Source organism: Symsagittifera roscoffensis, chromosome 8 (assembly GCF_963678635.1).
Source record: "Symsagittifera roscoffensis chromosome 8, txSymRosc1.1, whole genome shotgun sequence".
In the NCBI taxonomy this organism is placed as follows: Eukaryota; Metazoa; Xenacoelomorpha; order Acoela; family Convolutidae; genus Symsagittifera; species Symsagittifera roscoffensis.
The window spans coordinates 55,361,545-55,375,475 of NC_087069.1; the positions used below are offsets into that span (position 1 = coordinate 55,361,545).

The window sequence follows — 13,931 nt, forward strand, 5'->3', positions numbered from 1 at the left end:
TTTTGTATTTGCTGCATTGTATGGCAATTTATTAGCATATGTAGCTGCATTATTGGTTTTTAATTTTTTGGGGCTGAGTGGTTAGTCATGAGACTCATTTTTGCCAGTTCACAGATTCAAATCCGAATTGTAGCTGAGTTTTTTCTAATTCGAGGCTAATTTCTACTTTTTCTTATGTCACTTGATAGAGCTCTTTTTGGTCGTGTTCTCGCAAGTGTTTGCGAAGCGTAGCTTGCCTCTGTGTTAAACTTTTATTTGGTAGTGTGTTTTTAAGAGTAATGAATGTAGTGAAGACTTATCTTTTTTTTTCAGCACGAAGTCTTAAATTATTGATGCACTTAAGTATAATGCACTTTTTGAGTTCAATTGAAATTCATCTGCTGAAAGTGACCTAAATAGCACTCTCCAAATACAAACGTGGAACTGGCACGAGAAAACGTGAGCCATTTCTAGTTTCGAAAGTGGAATTTAATTTGTAGATATCCAGCGGAGTAAAAACTTTACCTATTGATCCAGTTTTCTCTAGTTGGGTAAATGTTTTCATCAATTGCCCTAGAATTTCAAAGAAAATTAGGGGCATTTTTTTTTCTGGTATATTCGAAAGTTTTTTTCGAGATATTCGAGATTTTTTCGAGAAATAAGTCAGTTTTTGTCTGTTTAATTGCGTTCATTGTCTTTTCCAGCTGTCTATTGGCTACGTTTATTTGAGTGCTGGGAATTGATCAATATTCATACTCGTTCGAGTGATCATTACAAATTGAATTGGGGCAAGCCAATTGTTCCCAATATTTGTTACCAATTGTTCTCAGACAGTTGTTCTTCTTGAAGTTGATTTTTTTTTGCATTTGACCTTTTTAGCACAATATGCTATTTTTTTGCGCGTGTTTGCGAAGGGCATCTTTGTCTTTGTGGCGCAATTTATTATCATGATGGCGTTTTATTTGTTTTGGCTATAAATGCAGGAATAATTTAGTGCTCAATTTCTGCTGGCTCTTTATGTTTTGTTGTTTGTGCGGCTGGATTTTTGTCTGGATTTAAAATGAAATTATAAATGTGGTCGGAACATTGTGCTGCTGGCAATCAATTCCAATTAATTTGCTAAAAATTAGGCAAATTGCGCTCTCCAATCAAGAAGAATCAAATGGCGCGAAAAAACGAATGACTTAGTTTCTTAAGTGAATTTGAATTTGGAATCAAAACTTATCTATCGTTCAAGTTTTTTTTTCTCCAATTGGATGAGTTTAATGAGAGGGTACTATTTACTAAGGGGAAGTTTGACGTTAACATGAGGCGTAGATGATTTTTAACATGCATCAACCTGATGTCTTCAGAGCTGGAAAGTTCAAAAATATGTGAAGTATCGTTTTTAGTTTCTCGAGTTTATTGAGACTCTTTACTTTCTTTCGGCCATATTTTTTCCGAACTTTTCAGAAACCGTTTTAAATATTGTTTACGAACAAAAAATATGTTTATACCGGTTTGCTTATTGATTTTTTAAAAGCCGGTAGCTAAAAGGAAGCCAAATTACGTTCTTGAGAAACGAATGTTCAAATGGCGCGGAGAAACGAGAAAGCTTTCTTAGCTGAAGTACCCAGCGGAATGATAAAAGTTAATTTTGATGCAGTGTTCTCTAAACTTATGATTTCCATCGAAAGTTCCAATCATGAACAATTTTTGAAATTCAAACGCTTTAACGTGATTTGTTTCTTTTCTTCGAATGTCGAAAGGTAGAAAAAATGTAAAAAGTTTTTCTGATGTTTTTCACACTTCCTACTTTTTTGAAATTCGAAAGTTGAAATTTTTTCAAGAAAGTGTTTTTTTTTCTATGTTTACTTGTGTTTATTACTCTTTTCCAATCTTCGATTGGCTATGTTTAGATTTTCCAGCGGAATGAGAAACTACAATTTGGTTCAGTTTTCTCAAATTTGGTTGATTTTTTCACAAACTTGTGAATCGTAATTTCGAAGAGCTTTAAAGCCTGGTAGAAAGCTGAAGATGTTGAAAATAATCAAATTAGTTATTTTTTGGATTATTTTTTTGGTTTCTTTGCGTTCATTAACTTTTTCCTATTGTCTCTTGGCTTTGTTTTTGAGTTTTGAATTCAAAATCATTTGCTAAAACTTATGCAAATTATGGTGGTCAATTATGAAAGCGAGAATGAGGCAAAAAAAAATGTGAATTTTTTCTAGCTTCGAAAACAGTTTTTAATTTTTAGATTTTCCACGGAATAAAATGTTTATCTTTTGATCCATTTTCCCCAAATTTGATTTAGTTTTTTCCCCACAAAAGTTTAAGTTATAAATTGCTCGGGAAATAGCTTCGAAGCTATTTTTTTCTCGAAATTTTAATTTTTTGAATTTCCTCTTTTCGAGCTCTGTTGGCTATGTTCACCTTTGCGATGCCCTTATCTTTGCATACAACTGTCTATTTCTAGAACAAAGCTTTCCTCTTAAAATCAAACTCCATCTAACATAAAGTTGGCGATTTTCTTCGATTTAACTGCTTACGTCTAACAACTCGACGTTTTGGCAAATTTTTTCTTCAGTGATTTCGACTACATTGTGCAAAACTTACTGCGTCTAAGGTATGCATTCGAATTTTTTTTGATTGTTCCTTTTTTCGTTCGTTTCAATGAAAAAAAGCAATTTTCGGTTTACTTGAAAAGATACTGAGTTGGTGGTTCATAGTCATTCTTCTGTTTAATTAGTGCATAACACATTCAGTCTTGCTGAAATTGTTTCTAGATTTCGAAAACCATATTGGATAGCAAAACAAGCGCAATTCTGCCTCACATTTTTATAGATTTTTTAAGATAACAGTCCTTTTTTTGCAATTTTGTGCGATTTTTTCACACGCCAAACGTCAAAAAGGTACCACCTGTTGAGTAGCACTGAGTTTTTCAAAAAATTTTATTTGTTTTTGAAGTTTTTCAATTTTTTTTCACAAACAATTAGACAAAACGAATGATTCCGCTCAATTAGCGCTGATATAACAAAAATCTTGCCTATTTCTGTCGGTAATAAATTTACAAGACTTCAATCAGAATTTTTTAGGGTAATATTTTTCAAAAATTATTTTACCTTCAAGATAATTTAGAGATTTTTTCGATGTCATTGTAGGTTTGAAAGCTAGGAATATGCTGCAGTTTTTTTTTATTTTATCAGTTTTCTATCTGTCTGATGTGTCGCCTTGGTGCCAAGTTTAGCTTCGTATCGATGTTCTTGATTTTATTTTCAGGTAATGAATGAGAAGATGGTGTTAGTGACTGCAGGAGTCTCTTTCGTAGTGAAGAACAACAGCAACGACATATCAACATCAGACAACACAAACACCACTGCAGTCATGGCCACCTCTAATGGCCATACACTCAATGGACATAGTAATGGCCTACTGAATAAAGGCATCACTGTTGTCAATGCCACTCGTGGAGCTGCGAAGAAGCAAAACAAAAATTCTAATTCCACTTCTGTGGGCTCCATAGTAGGTATGTGGCGAAAAACCTCATGTTTGTCTCATCCTAAGTGCCATTGAATGAAAGGAGTTTTCCGTAAGTTACGGTACGTTTGTTTTGTTTCCAGGATAAATCTCCTTTGTTCCAATTTTATCAAAATATGCTGTTTTATCAGAAAAGATCTTGAGTTTTAAGATGTAATTTTTATTTTTTGTTTCGATCCCACCACTAAAATGTGTAAGAAAGGATTGTTTGTTTTTCAGACTAATTTTTCAGACTGCAATTTTCAAACTGAATTTCTAATTTAACTCTTACAAGATTTTTTCAATTACTTTGGCTGTTTAACAGTTTTTCAATATTTTAACCTATTTCAACTGATTTTCATGGCTCATTTGCTAATTCAGTTCCCTCTCACTAATTCGAAAATATAATTTGTTATAAAACTAGTCATGGCCGCAGCATTCTGTTGTACTTGCACAACAACCGGACATGTTTGTTTCTAATATGGTGTTAAGTTGGAAAGTTATTTTTTCCTGATTTCTTGAGTACCGTAAGACTTTCAAGTGTGTGGTGGCTATGTTTCAAATATAGGAAAGTTTTTCGTATAAGTTTTCTGATATTAGCACTTTGTAGGTGCATCGTTTATTACATGACTTTACCTCTAACTCTTTGGATTTAAAAAAAAACTTGATTAGATAAAATTGTCATGTTTGTTTCTAATTTTTGTCAGGTGTGCTCATTTATTTATTCGAGGTTAAGCGCAGTAGTTTTGCGTACACTGTGTAATTTTTTTGGTAGGATACTTAGAAATCAATTAAATTGTTTCAATTAGGCATCGGCAGTCTGTGTGGACTTCCGGAGGAGCTGGACCTGATTGGGGATTTAGGCGAGCTGGACGTGGAGCAGTTGATGGCAGGAGTGGGCATGGGGGAGTACGATGTTATAGAGGGGGGCTATGATGGTTTGAGTGGGGGTGCTATTGGCAAACTAATGGAGGACCTGTCTAGATCAGTGGGCAATGGCAGGTCGTCCTGCTTGGAGGATGAGAACTTCGCCATAGAGGTTAGATCATGAATTTAGTGGTCAATCAACAATCTTAAGGACTCTTTGGTCGCCTTTATAGTTTCCTTTACCAAAATTGGTTGAATTTTACTTTTACCAACCAAACCCTCCCCTCAAGTTGGGTAATTGCCATGTATTGATATAAGTTTAATCTAGTAAAATATAAAGGTTGGGGGGGGGGGGGGGGGTAAAAGAGTCTAACTTAAAATTCCTTGGTTAGTAATAATCCCGATTTTGCAGTTTAAAATAGTTGATTAATGTGCGGATTGATTAATAATTTTTGCTGACAGATTCTGGCTTCCCATTACATTAAATGACACGTGCAAAGTATCTTTTGTATTGCAGGTGGTTTTTGGCGCGAAGAATGGGAAGCGGCTCAAAGCTACAGCGGGAGGAGTGGGAGGTGGGGGTGATGGAGAGAGTGGGGGACAACTGAGCAGACTGTTGTCTGAGGGGGAGTTGAATGAGCAGAAGAAGAGTAAAGAGAAGAAGAAGAATGGAGAGCTGATGGAGGGTGTCCTGGGGGCGAAGAGGAGAGAGTTCGAGGAACTGAAGAGGTAAGCGAACATTTACATGTCTAAGTAGAATGCTTCCAAGTGGCATTAAAATGTTAAGTGAATGTGTATTTGCTTGATGTAACTTTTTTCCGATGTCACTGCAAGTAATTGTTGTAAGTCATAACAACAACAAAAATGTTCAATGTCATATATCTTGTGTTTGAAATTGAGCCGAGGTTAAGTTCGATTGTCCCCGATTTTAGGAAACAACATTATCCTGCCCTTTGATAGAATGTGATGGAATTTTTGAGTCTTTATGAAAAATTACTCTGAATAAAGCTTTCCCATTGAGTTAATGTTCTGAATTTTCATTAGTACTAAAGAGCTTGTTTCAAAAATTCCAAGGAAAGTGCTTTTAGCGAAATGTTGCTGAAACGTCATTTTTTGGCTTTTGTTGAGTTTGCCTGCTGAGCAACAACTGTTGGCACAATTTAGGGAATTAGGTAAGACTCTGCTCATTTAGTTCCCCAATCTACAAAGTTGTGACAGGTGTGTAATTTAAGTGACTGTTTAGGTGGATCATGGATGAATTTAAGTCTCCCCCTCCCCCTTTGCCATTCACATTCCCCCCAGATGCAGAAGACGAAGAGTTGCAAGCAGGTGGACTGGAAAACGAATTAAATGGGGACAAAAATGGACAACTAATATACGATGAGGAGGGTGAGAATGACTCAGCTTGTGGAAACAAAAATTTTATTCTTTCCAATAATTTTTTTTAAAATTTAACTTCCGAACTTATTCAACTCTATAAATAACATTTAACTGAATAATTATTTATGTTTGGTTCCATTCGTTCGTTCGCTGGAATAAACACATCAAAGATCATTTAGTAAAAAAACATTAGTATTTTCGCGTTTGCTGATGAGATATACCTGGTTAACACAGACGGAAGTTAGCTAAGGAAAAGACAAATTTTGTTAACAAAGCTTAGGCCGTTAAATGTCAAGAAATAATATTCTGAATTACAAAAAGAAAAGCAACGATATAAGCTGACCTGCAACTATCTTACCCTAATATAGTTATTGATTATTGCCAGTTTAAATCTTGAGAAAACATCATACACATTTGTTTAGGTGTGTCTGATGAGGAAGCAGCAGCAGGAGGAGGGGGTCTGTTGGATGATATGATATGTGATGATGACGATGAAGATGATGACATGGGGAGTACTAGAAGGGGCAATATGGAGAGGGAGATGAAGAGGTCAATTGAGAGGTCAGAGGAGGTGTTCCAAATGACACAGCCACTCCTCCACAAGTAACCTCTTAAATTAAAGTTGTTTGCACCTGTCTAAATTTTCTATTTACTTCTTAAATTTTTGCACCACTCAATGTAGCTGTGGTACCGTATGTATTGTGTGTGAGCCATTGGACTTGTAATGTTGTAGATGAAGACCGAATGTTGAATTGAGTGATTAACATGATTGCTAAAACTGAAAGCGACAGGGAAATGTTAGCGTACGTTTTATTTCGTTAAAATCACAGTTGGTGGGATAGTAAAGCAGAATTAGACAAAAAAGGTTAGCTTGGTTTTTTTTTTTTCAAAAAAAAAACATTGTAAAAAGTTTAAAATAGTGTACGAATGGTCACTTGTTTGGTTTTAATTGTCCCTGGTTTCAATTTCTATACATCATTTTAGTTAACTTGTTTGGTATGGTATGTTGGTAGATTGGTATTTTAGAGCTTTTGCCACCCTGAAAGCTTCGGCATCTCTGAAGTCTACAAGTGAGAACAACACAGACACATTTGCCACAGTGAAACAGCTGAATGACTCACAATTCAACTCCTTCTCAGACTTCGTCCTCACTAAACTCATCGTGAGTAGCGCTTTAACCACTCATTTTAAAAATGAAGATTAGTATGAGTTATCGCCATCTAAAAAATAAAATATATTTAGTAAATTTATAAGAAGAGGGGTTTTGGCTCGCCAGAAGTCCAACATTAGGAAAACGTGTTGACGTTGAACTATGTTTTTATGCTGAGTTTGATAAGTTCTCCTATTTTTCAGTCATAATTGAGTGGTGAGGGGGAGTTATGGACGCTTACAAAGATGTCAAAAAGGCAAAATAATCCTTGCTTGGGAGCTGAAGAGATGTATTGAAAGATACCGATTAAGTCACCTGTGCGAAAACGATTTGCGTGATTTTTAAATTAAATAATGATAGAAAACAAACTTGTTTTCAACAATCGGTGAATTCCACGAATAGTTTTTAAAATAAATATCATCAAGAAATACTTATTAATTTATTATATCTTTGACGTGTTAGGTGAGTGTGATGGATAAAAGACGGACAAGTCACCACTACACTCCCCCAGTCAGTGGGAGACCCCTCACACCTCCCCCACCACCATCATCCACCACACCACACAATGCAGCAGCTGTGAACAGTGGGAGGGGCACTACAGGTGGTGGGGGGAGCAGACAGGATCCAAGCAGCTCTTCCAATTCAAATCAGGTCCATAATGAATGAATTTTCTGTGGATCAATTTAACATTATCCCTTCTGAACGGACCAATTAAAGATCTGAATTCAATACTTCGAATTTTTACTTGAGGTGGATTAGGAAAAAATGTAAAAGAGGTTCAGCTTTTAGTTCGTTCATTCGTAATCGTGCCTTGCAATGTTGTAACTCGTTTGTTTGTTTCCTCAGGTGGTGTCTACTTCATCTTCTTCATCATCAGCATCAACATCATCATCTGTGTCGCCTTCTGTTTCTCCTGGAACTGGGAGTGGAAGTAGAGAGAGTGAGAGTGTGCCAGACTACTTGGAGGATGAGGAGTTCATGACTGAGATGTGTTATGACACCATGATGGACTCATTCCAACAGACACTCTGTGCACACCTAGGTAAATTAAATCACACACATGTGCACTCAAACACCAAGTGATTCATTGCTGATGTATAAAAGAACGCGACAGCTGAGCAATTCTTTAGATTTCTAAGACAATTTTTTCATGATGGACAGGATCAATATACGAGCTGTTTCTAAGCGAAGTTAAGTATATCAAACAATGGAAAAATCAATAAGGGAAATAATCCAGCAAATATTGTACATTATTCAGTTAGTTTGATGTTCATAAAGAAACAAAATGATGGAATATACATGATACTTTTTTGAGGCGCTCATAAGCCGAATCATCTGTCCAAATGATTTCTTGTAAAAAGTTGAAGAAGAAATTTAGTCTGCATATAAGCATGGGTTTGGCTGAGGTGTTTCGTTGTTTCCGATATTATTTCACGGTATGAATCTATGTCAGATGGAGTTCCGAGAATTTCACCAAATTATTCTTTGTTTTTCGAATGACTATCATGCCTTGAATTTGTCGATAAGCGCATTATAAATGGAAACGTATTATTGGTCCTGGTTAGGCTGAGGCCCTGCTATACATTTTTTTTTCTGACGTAACTTCTAAACGCTTAGAACAATCTAGCGGCGACTGAAACTATATTGTTGCCTCAACTTGAGCTTGAACACGGCTGCTTATTTTGTTCGATTATATAGTTCAGGTCCAAAATCGTCAAGATAGACTCCTAAACAGGGGCGGATATTGTTTTAAAAAAGATAAACGTAGTAAAATATGAAGCATCTAAAAGCTAATTTTTGCATAATTGTCAACTCACCTAATTCTTGGGTACTTATGAGACGTTTCTGGCTCCGACGGTACCGAGAGACCGCGTAAACTGTAAACAGTTTTGCAAATTTGTTTTACTGTGAATAGCTAGATTGCATCTTTCTAGAAATTCTGGGTAAACGATTCATTTCCTCTGATCTTTTTTTCATTCCAGTACACCGTCCTCGTTCCCTGCGTTATCCAGCTTTCCTTACTTTCATCGCCCATGTAATAGCAAGACAATGCATAATCTTCTCAACTCATGTTGATACTCCCCCTCCAATCGTTCAGACCTACCAGATAAAGAACTGTAGAAGCTTTTTCTTTGTGGCGACGTTTTCATCTGGAAACAAGACTTCTGTCTCTTTTATGTTTCATGTTTGGTAAAAATTTGGAAAATAAAGTATTTCTAAGGTTCGACATCTCTATTATAAGAGAATAAATAAAAGTTCCAAATTCAAGTTAGCTGATGGGGCGAAGTTTTGCTGGTAAACTTGGTCTCTTTGAAAAACTGCTTCAACTTTGTAAAGTAACTTAGTGAATAGGCTGTTTATCGGCTATTGTCACTGAGGTGAGGTTGACGGTCGTACTTTCTTGAAAATCAGCTGATTCCCGTTGTCCTATGGTATTTCAATGAAGTTTCAAAGAGCTAAGTTTGGCAGAAATGCCAATTCACCTAATCCTAAGGTACTCATGAGCAGTTTCTGGTATCGATGGTACTTGTCGACCGCGTAAAATTAAGTAGTTTGGCAAATTCGTTTTGTTTTTGCGAATCGCTTCAAACGAGAATAATCCGGTGAAGACTGAAACTAGCTTGTGGCAAGTTGACTTTGAACACGACTTCTTGTTTTTTTGTTTTATGGTATAAAAAGATAAAAGGAGTGGAATATGAAGCACCAGAAAGCTAAGTTTGACAGAAATGCCAATTCGCCTAGTCCTTTGGATGGCCGTGAGTAGTTTTTTTGTTAGATGGTACCTGTAGCGTGCTTAAACTGTAAGCAGTTTCGCAAATTTGTTTTGCTGTGAACAGCTAGAATGCACCTTTCTGGAAATTCTGGGTAAACGATTCTTTTCCTCTGATCCTTTACTCATTCCAGTGCTCTTTCCCCTCAAATCTCTGCGTTATCCAGCTTTCCTTACTTTCATCGCCAATGTAATAGCAAGACACTGCATAATCTTCTCATTTCATGCTGATACTCCCCCTCCAATCGTTCAGACCTACCAGCCCATCTTGCCATTCATGACTAATTGGTTGATGTGACAGATAAAGAACTGTAGAAGCCTTTTCTTTCTGGCGACGTTTTCATCTAGAAACAAGACTTGTGTCTCTTTTGTTTCATTATTGGTAAAATTTTGGAAAATAAGGTATATGTAAGATTCTCGACCTTTCTATTAGAAGAGAATAAATAATAGTTCCAAATTCAACTTAGCTGATGGGGCGACGTTTTGCTGGCGAACTTGGTCTCTTTGAAAAACTGCTTCAACTTTGTAAAGTAACTTAGTGAATAGGCTGTTTATCGGCTATTGTCACTGAGGTGAGGTTGACGGTCGTACTTTCTTGAAAATCAGCTGATTCCCGTTGTCCTATGGTATTTCAATGAAGTTTCAAAGAGCTAAGTTTGGCAGAAATGCCAATTCACCTAATCCTAAGGTACTCATGAGCAGTTTCTGGTTTCGATGGTACTTGTGGACCGCATAAAAATAAGCAGTTTGGCAAATTCGTTTTTTTTTGCGAATCGCTTCAAACCAGAATAATCCGGCGAAGACTGAAACTAGCTTGTGTTATAAAAAGATAAAAGTAGTGGAATATGAAGCACCAAAAAGCTAAGTTTGACAGAAATGCCAATTCGCATAATCCTTGGGTGGTTTTGAGTAGTTTTTGGTTCCGATGGTACCTGTAGTCCGCCTAAACTTTAAACAATTTTGCAAATTTGTTTTACTGTGACTAGATAGAATTCACTTTTTTGGAAATTCTGGGTAAACGATTCTTTTCCTCTGATCCTTTACTTATCCAATGCACTGTGCTCTTTTCCCCCAAATCTCTGCGTTATCCAGCTTTCCTTACTTTCATCGCCAATGTAAAAGCAATACACTGCATAATCTTCTCATTCCATGTTGATACTCCCTCTCCAATCGTTCAGACCTACCAGCCCATCTTGCCATTCATGGCTGATTGGTTGATGTGACAGATAAAGAACTGTAGAAGCCGTTTTTTTCTGGCGACGTTTTCATCTAGAAACGATACTTGTGTCTCTTTTATGTTTCATGTTTGGTAAAATTCGGAAAATAAGGTACTTCTAAGATTCGACCTCTCTATTATAAGAGAATAAATTATAGTTTAAAAGTGAAGTTTGCTGATGGGGAGACGATTGGCTGACGAATTTGATCTCTTTGTAAAACTGCTTCAACTTTTCAAAGTAATTTAATGAATAGGCTGTTTCGGCTACTCTCACTAAGGCAAGGTTAAACGGCAGTACTTTTTTTTTAAAAAAAAGATGGGTACATTTTTTGTTGTTTCCATAAGTTTATAGAAGAATGGATGCATTGTCTACCTTCATTTTTCCTAATACGCCATAAATACTATCAAATGATGCTGTTTAGTTTTCTCCTTCTCGATGATAAGATTTGTTTAAAGTATTTATAGTGCTTCCTAATTTCTGTTCAAAAGGTTTATATTAAATTATTAGTAATGAGTGTGTTTGTTTGTTTCTCTTGCAGGTGAGCTGGCGCGGAACTTCGACCCCAAGCAGCTCTTCTGCCACAGTCTACGATGGTTCGACACCCAGGAAGTGCTGGAACACTCTCGCCTGTTGAATCCCTACGCCGATCTGGGCATGCCCTGTTTCGATGCCAAGGGGAGGAGTCTCAACATTGTGATGCTGACTGAGTTGTCCAATATACTACAAGTGCACTGTCGCACTCTCCCTGAGAAAGTAAGTGAATCGTTTTTGATAATTTGAGTTTCGATCAAAACTTGTAGAATAGTTTGACCATTTATCCACGAGGGAAAAGACCAACATAGGAGCTCTACAGCTCATCACGGCGAACCGCGGTTGTGTCCCTGTTTAAGATTTACATGTAAATTTTGCTAATTTTCTTCTGGGCCCTCACCCTCAAGCAACGAGCACGGATCATGGCGGGCCTCGAACTTCGACCTTTCGATTGAGAAGTGGAGACGAAACCATTTCACCACCGCTCCTCTAATTCAAGTCTTAGTTCAATTTTACTAATAAATTGTTTTCTAACTTGCAGGATATTCATGTTTGGTGCATTAATAGAAATTACAATGTTTGATTCATTAGCTTGAGAGATTGTCTTGAGACTTTATGGTCTGTTATCTGACGTCTCTGGAATTATGAAAAATTATATCTCTGTTTGTCTGTATTTTTTTTTCATAATTGTGGTCATCTACGAAAGCATATCTTCTAAAAAAAATGTTAATTGAAATTATAAAAAAGGAGTTTCTTTTCAATTTTTTGTTTTTTGCGTGCGTAGTACAAAGAAACCCAAAAATTTTGAAATTTGACTTTTCCGTTTTGGCTTTTGATTTTTTAAAAGGAAGGAAAACTCCATTATTGAACAGCAAAAGTGTAAAGGTCACAAAAAACCGTGATTGACTTCTAGTTTTGGAAGTGGATTTTAGAGCTTAGCTACATTTTTCTTTTGGAGCTTTTTATGATTTGTATCTGGTTAAAAGAAAATTTACCAGACAATCTAAGTCTTTGCTAATCAGTTTCGAGCTAAATCGTTTCAAGTGAAGATGTGGAAATAAAATTTTTGGGCGGTTCAGTTAAAAGACCCATTTTAATGAGAGCGTTATGTGTATTCAGGTGTATGCATCAGTTGCTGCTAAACTGCGTGACAAGAGTAGTGGCTGTACTGCGAGTGTGCATGACGGGTGGATGGGGTTGGTTGAGACATGTGGACATTATGGCATCATGCTGCATGACTTCCTCCTCACCCTCAACCGGCCCAAAGACCCATCAACAATAATAACAACAACAACAAAGTACACACATTGTATTTGTGCATTGGGTTGTACAATATTGCAACTGAGAAAAATGGTTCAAAAGATTGAATGAACTATCACGGAAACATTTGCTTGCAAAATATGTTTTCTAACAGCGAATTTTGACTCCAGGTCGTTTGAAATTTCAAGCTTGCATTCAAACTTTGTTGTCGTACTTAACTTTCATACGACCTGACCGTAGTCTCATAAGCTTGCTTGCAGTTGACTAGAATGAGCTTTTGACCTACTCAGTTCTGATTTGAACTTTCTTTTTTTTTGCGCACTTGTTTCATATTATCCACTGCCGGGCAGCATTTTATATCCCTAATGCTTTCTTCAGTTGTACTCTCTGAGTTTCAAGCTACATTAATGATGATGCTTTGAGCGTTAAAGATGTGTGGTTGAATGTGGTATTGATAAGAAATAAACTTCGTCAGGGGTGGGGGCAAGGAGAAGGGAAAGAGAGGCAAAGAAAGTCACAGCAACAACAATAACAACAACTGGAAAGTGCTCAGGAAGTGTGTTTGGCTGGTAGTGTCATTTCTGAAGTCTCATCCGCTTGTCAAACACACACTATGTTAGTTCCTATTATCAAGTTATTTAAACAATAAAGAAAAAATGATGCAATATTGTTACAAAAACTTGGAAATATCACGAATTTCGTCTCATTATGACAAAACACCAGAACATCAAAATCTAAAATGCCGCTTAGTGACAAAATTTGACATAAACTATCTTTTGATAAATTGTGGTAAATATATAGAATTGTTCGACTGTTCCAGCTAATTTTCATTTTGCTTTGTTTTTACGCTTGCGTTTAGCAAGCGTTATCAAATCGCAATGTAAATTCTTTTATGATGCTGACATGTCCAATTTCATGAAAATTCAAGTTGAACAACTGGGTGGGAGGCAGTTACTGCAGGGTAGTTTCAGGGGGACTTGAAACTTATTAATTTTTTTTTTTTGCAAAATGAGATTTTTTTCGTCCAACTGGTGTCTGATCAAAGATTGTCAGCATTATTTCCGCTTCGTAAGTTTTGTGAAGTTGCTAATTTAAATTTAAAAATTTCTTGCTCGGCTTGTTTGTTTACTTAGAGTTCGTATTTGGCAATAATAGCTGTTATGAAAATGTATGGGATAGGTTTTTTTTTTTGGTTTAAGACGCTTTGGAAAAACTTATCACTTCTTGCAAAATATTAAGTTTTTCTCTAAAACCTTTCTACCGGTTTTCAATCAAGGGGTAT

At 36.3% G+C, this 13,931-nt stretch overlaps 1 protein-coding gene across 1 annotated transcript in view; it reads left to right on the plus strand.

Annotated features, from left to right (window-relative positions):
- LOC134853394 (uncharacterized) overlaps positions 1-13,931 on the plus strand; it is a 410,233-nt gene that overhangs the window by 388,473 nt on the left and 7,829 nt on the right. The window contains exons 2-12 of the mRNA XM_063869387.1: positions 3,236-3,484; positions 4,284-4,513; positions 4,859-5,070; positions 5,585-5,730; positions 6,144-6,324; positions 6,748-6,883; positions 7,334-7,522; positions 7,718-7,913; positions 11,397-11,611; positions 12,509-12,687; positions 13,125-13,264. Coding sequence (XP_063725457.1) covers positions 3,241-3,484; positions 4,284-4,513; positions 4,859-5,070; positions 5,585-5,730; positions 6,144-6,324; positions 6,748-6,883; positions 7,334-7,522; positions 7,718-7,913; positions 11,397-11,611; positions 12,509-12,687; positions 13,125-13,264 — 2,068 coding nt within the window. The 5' untranslated portion in view covers positions 3,236-3,240. The remainder of the gene's footprint in view (positions 1-3,235; positions 3,485-4,283; positions 4,514-4,858; positions 5,071-5,584; positions 5,731-6,143; positions 6,325-6,747; positions 6,884-7,333; positions 7,523-7,717; positions 7,914-11,396; positions 11,612-12,508; positions 12,688-13,124; positions 13,265-13,931) is intronic.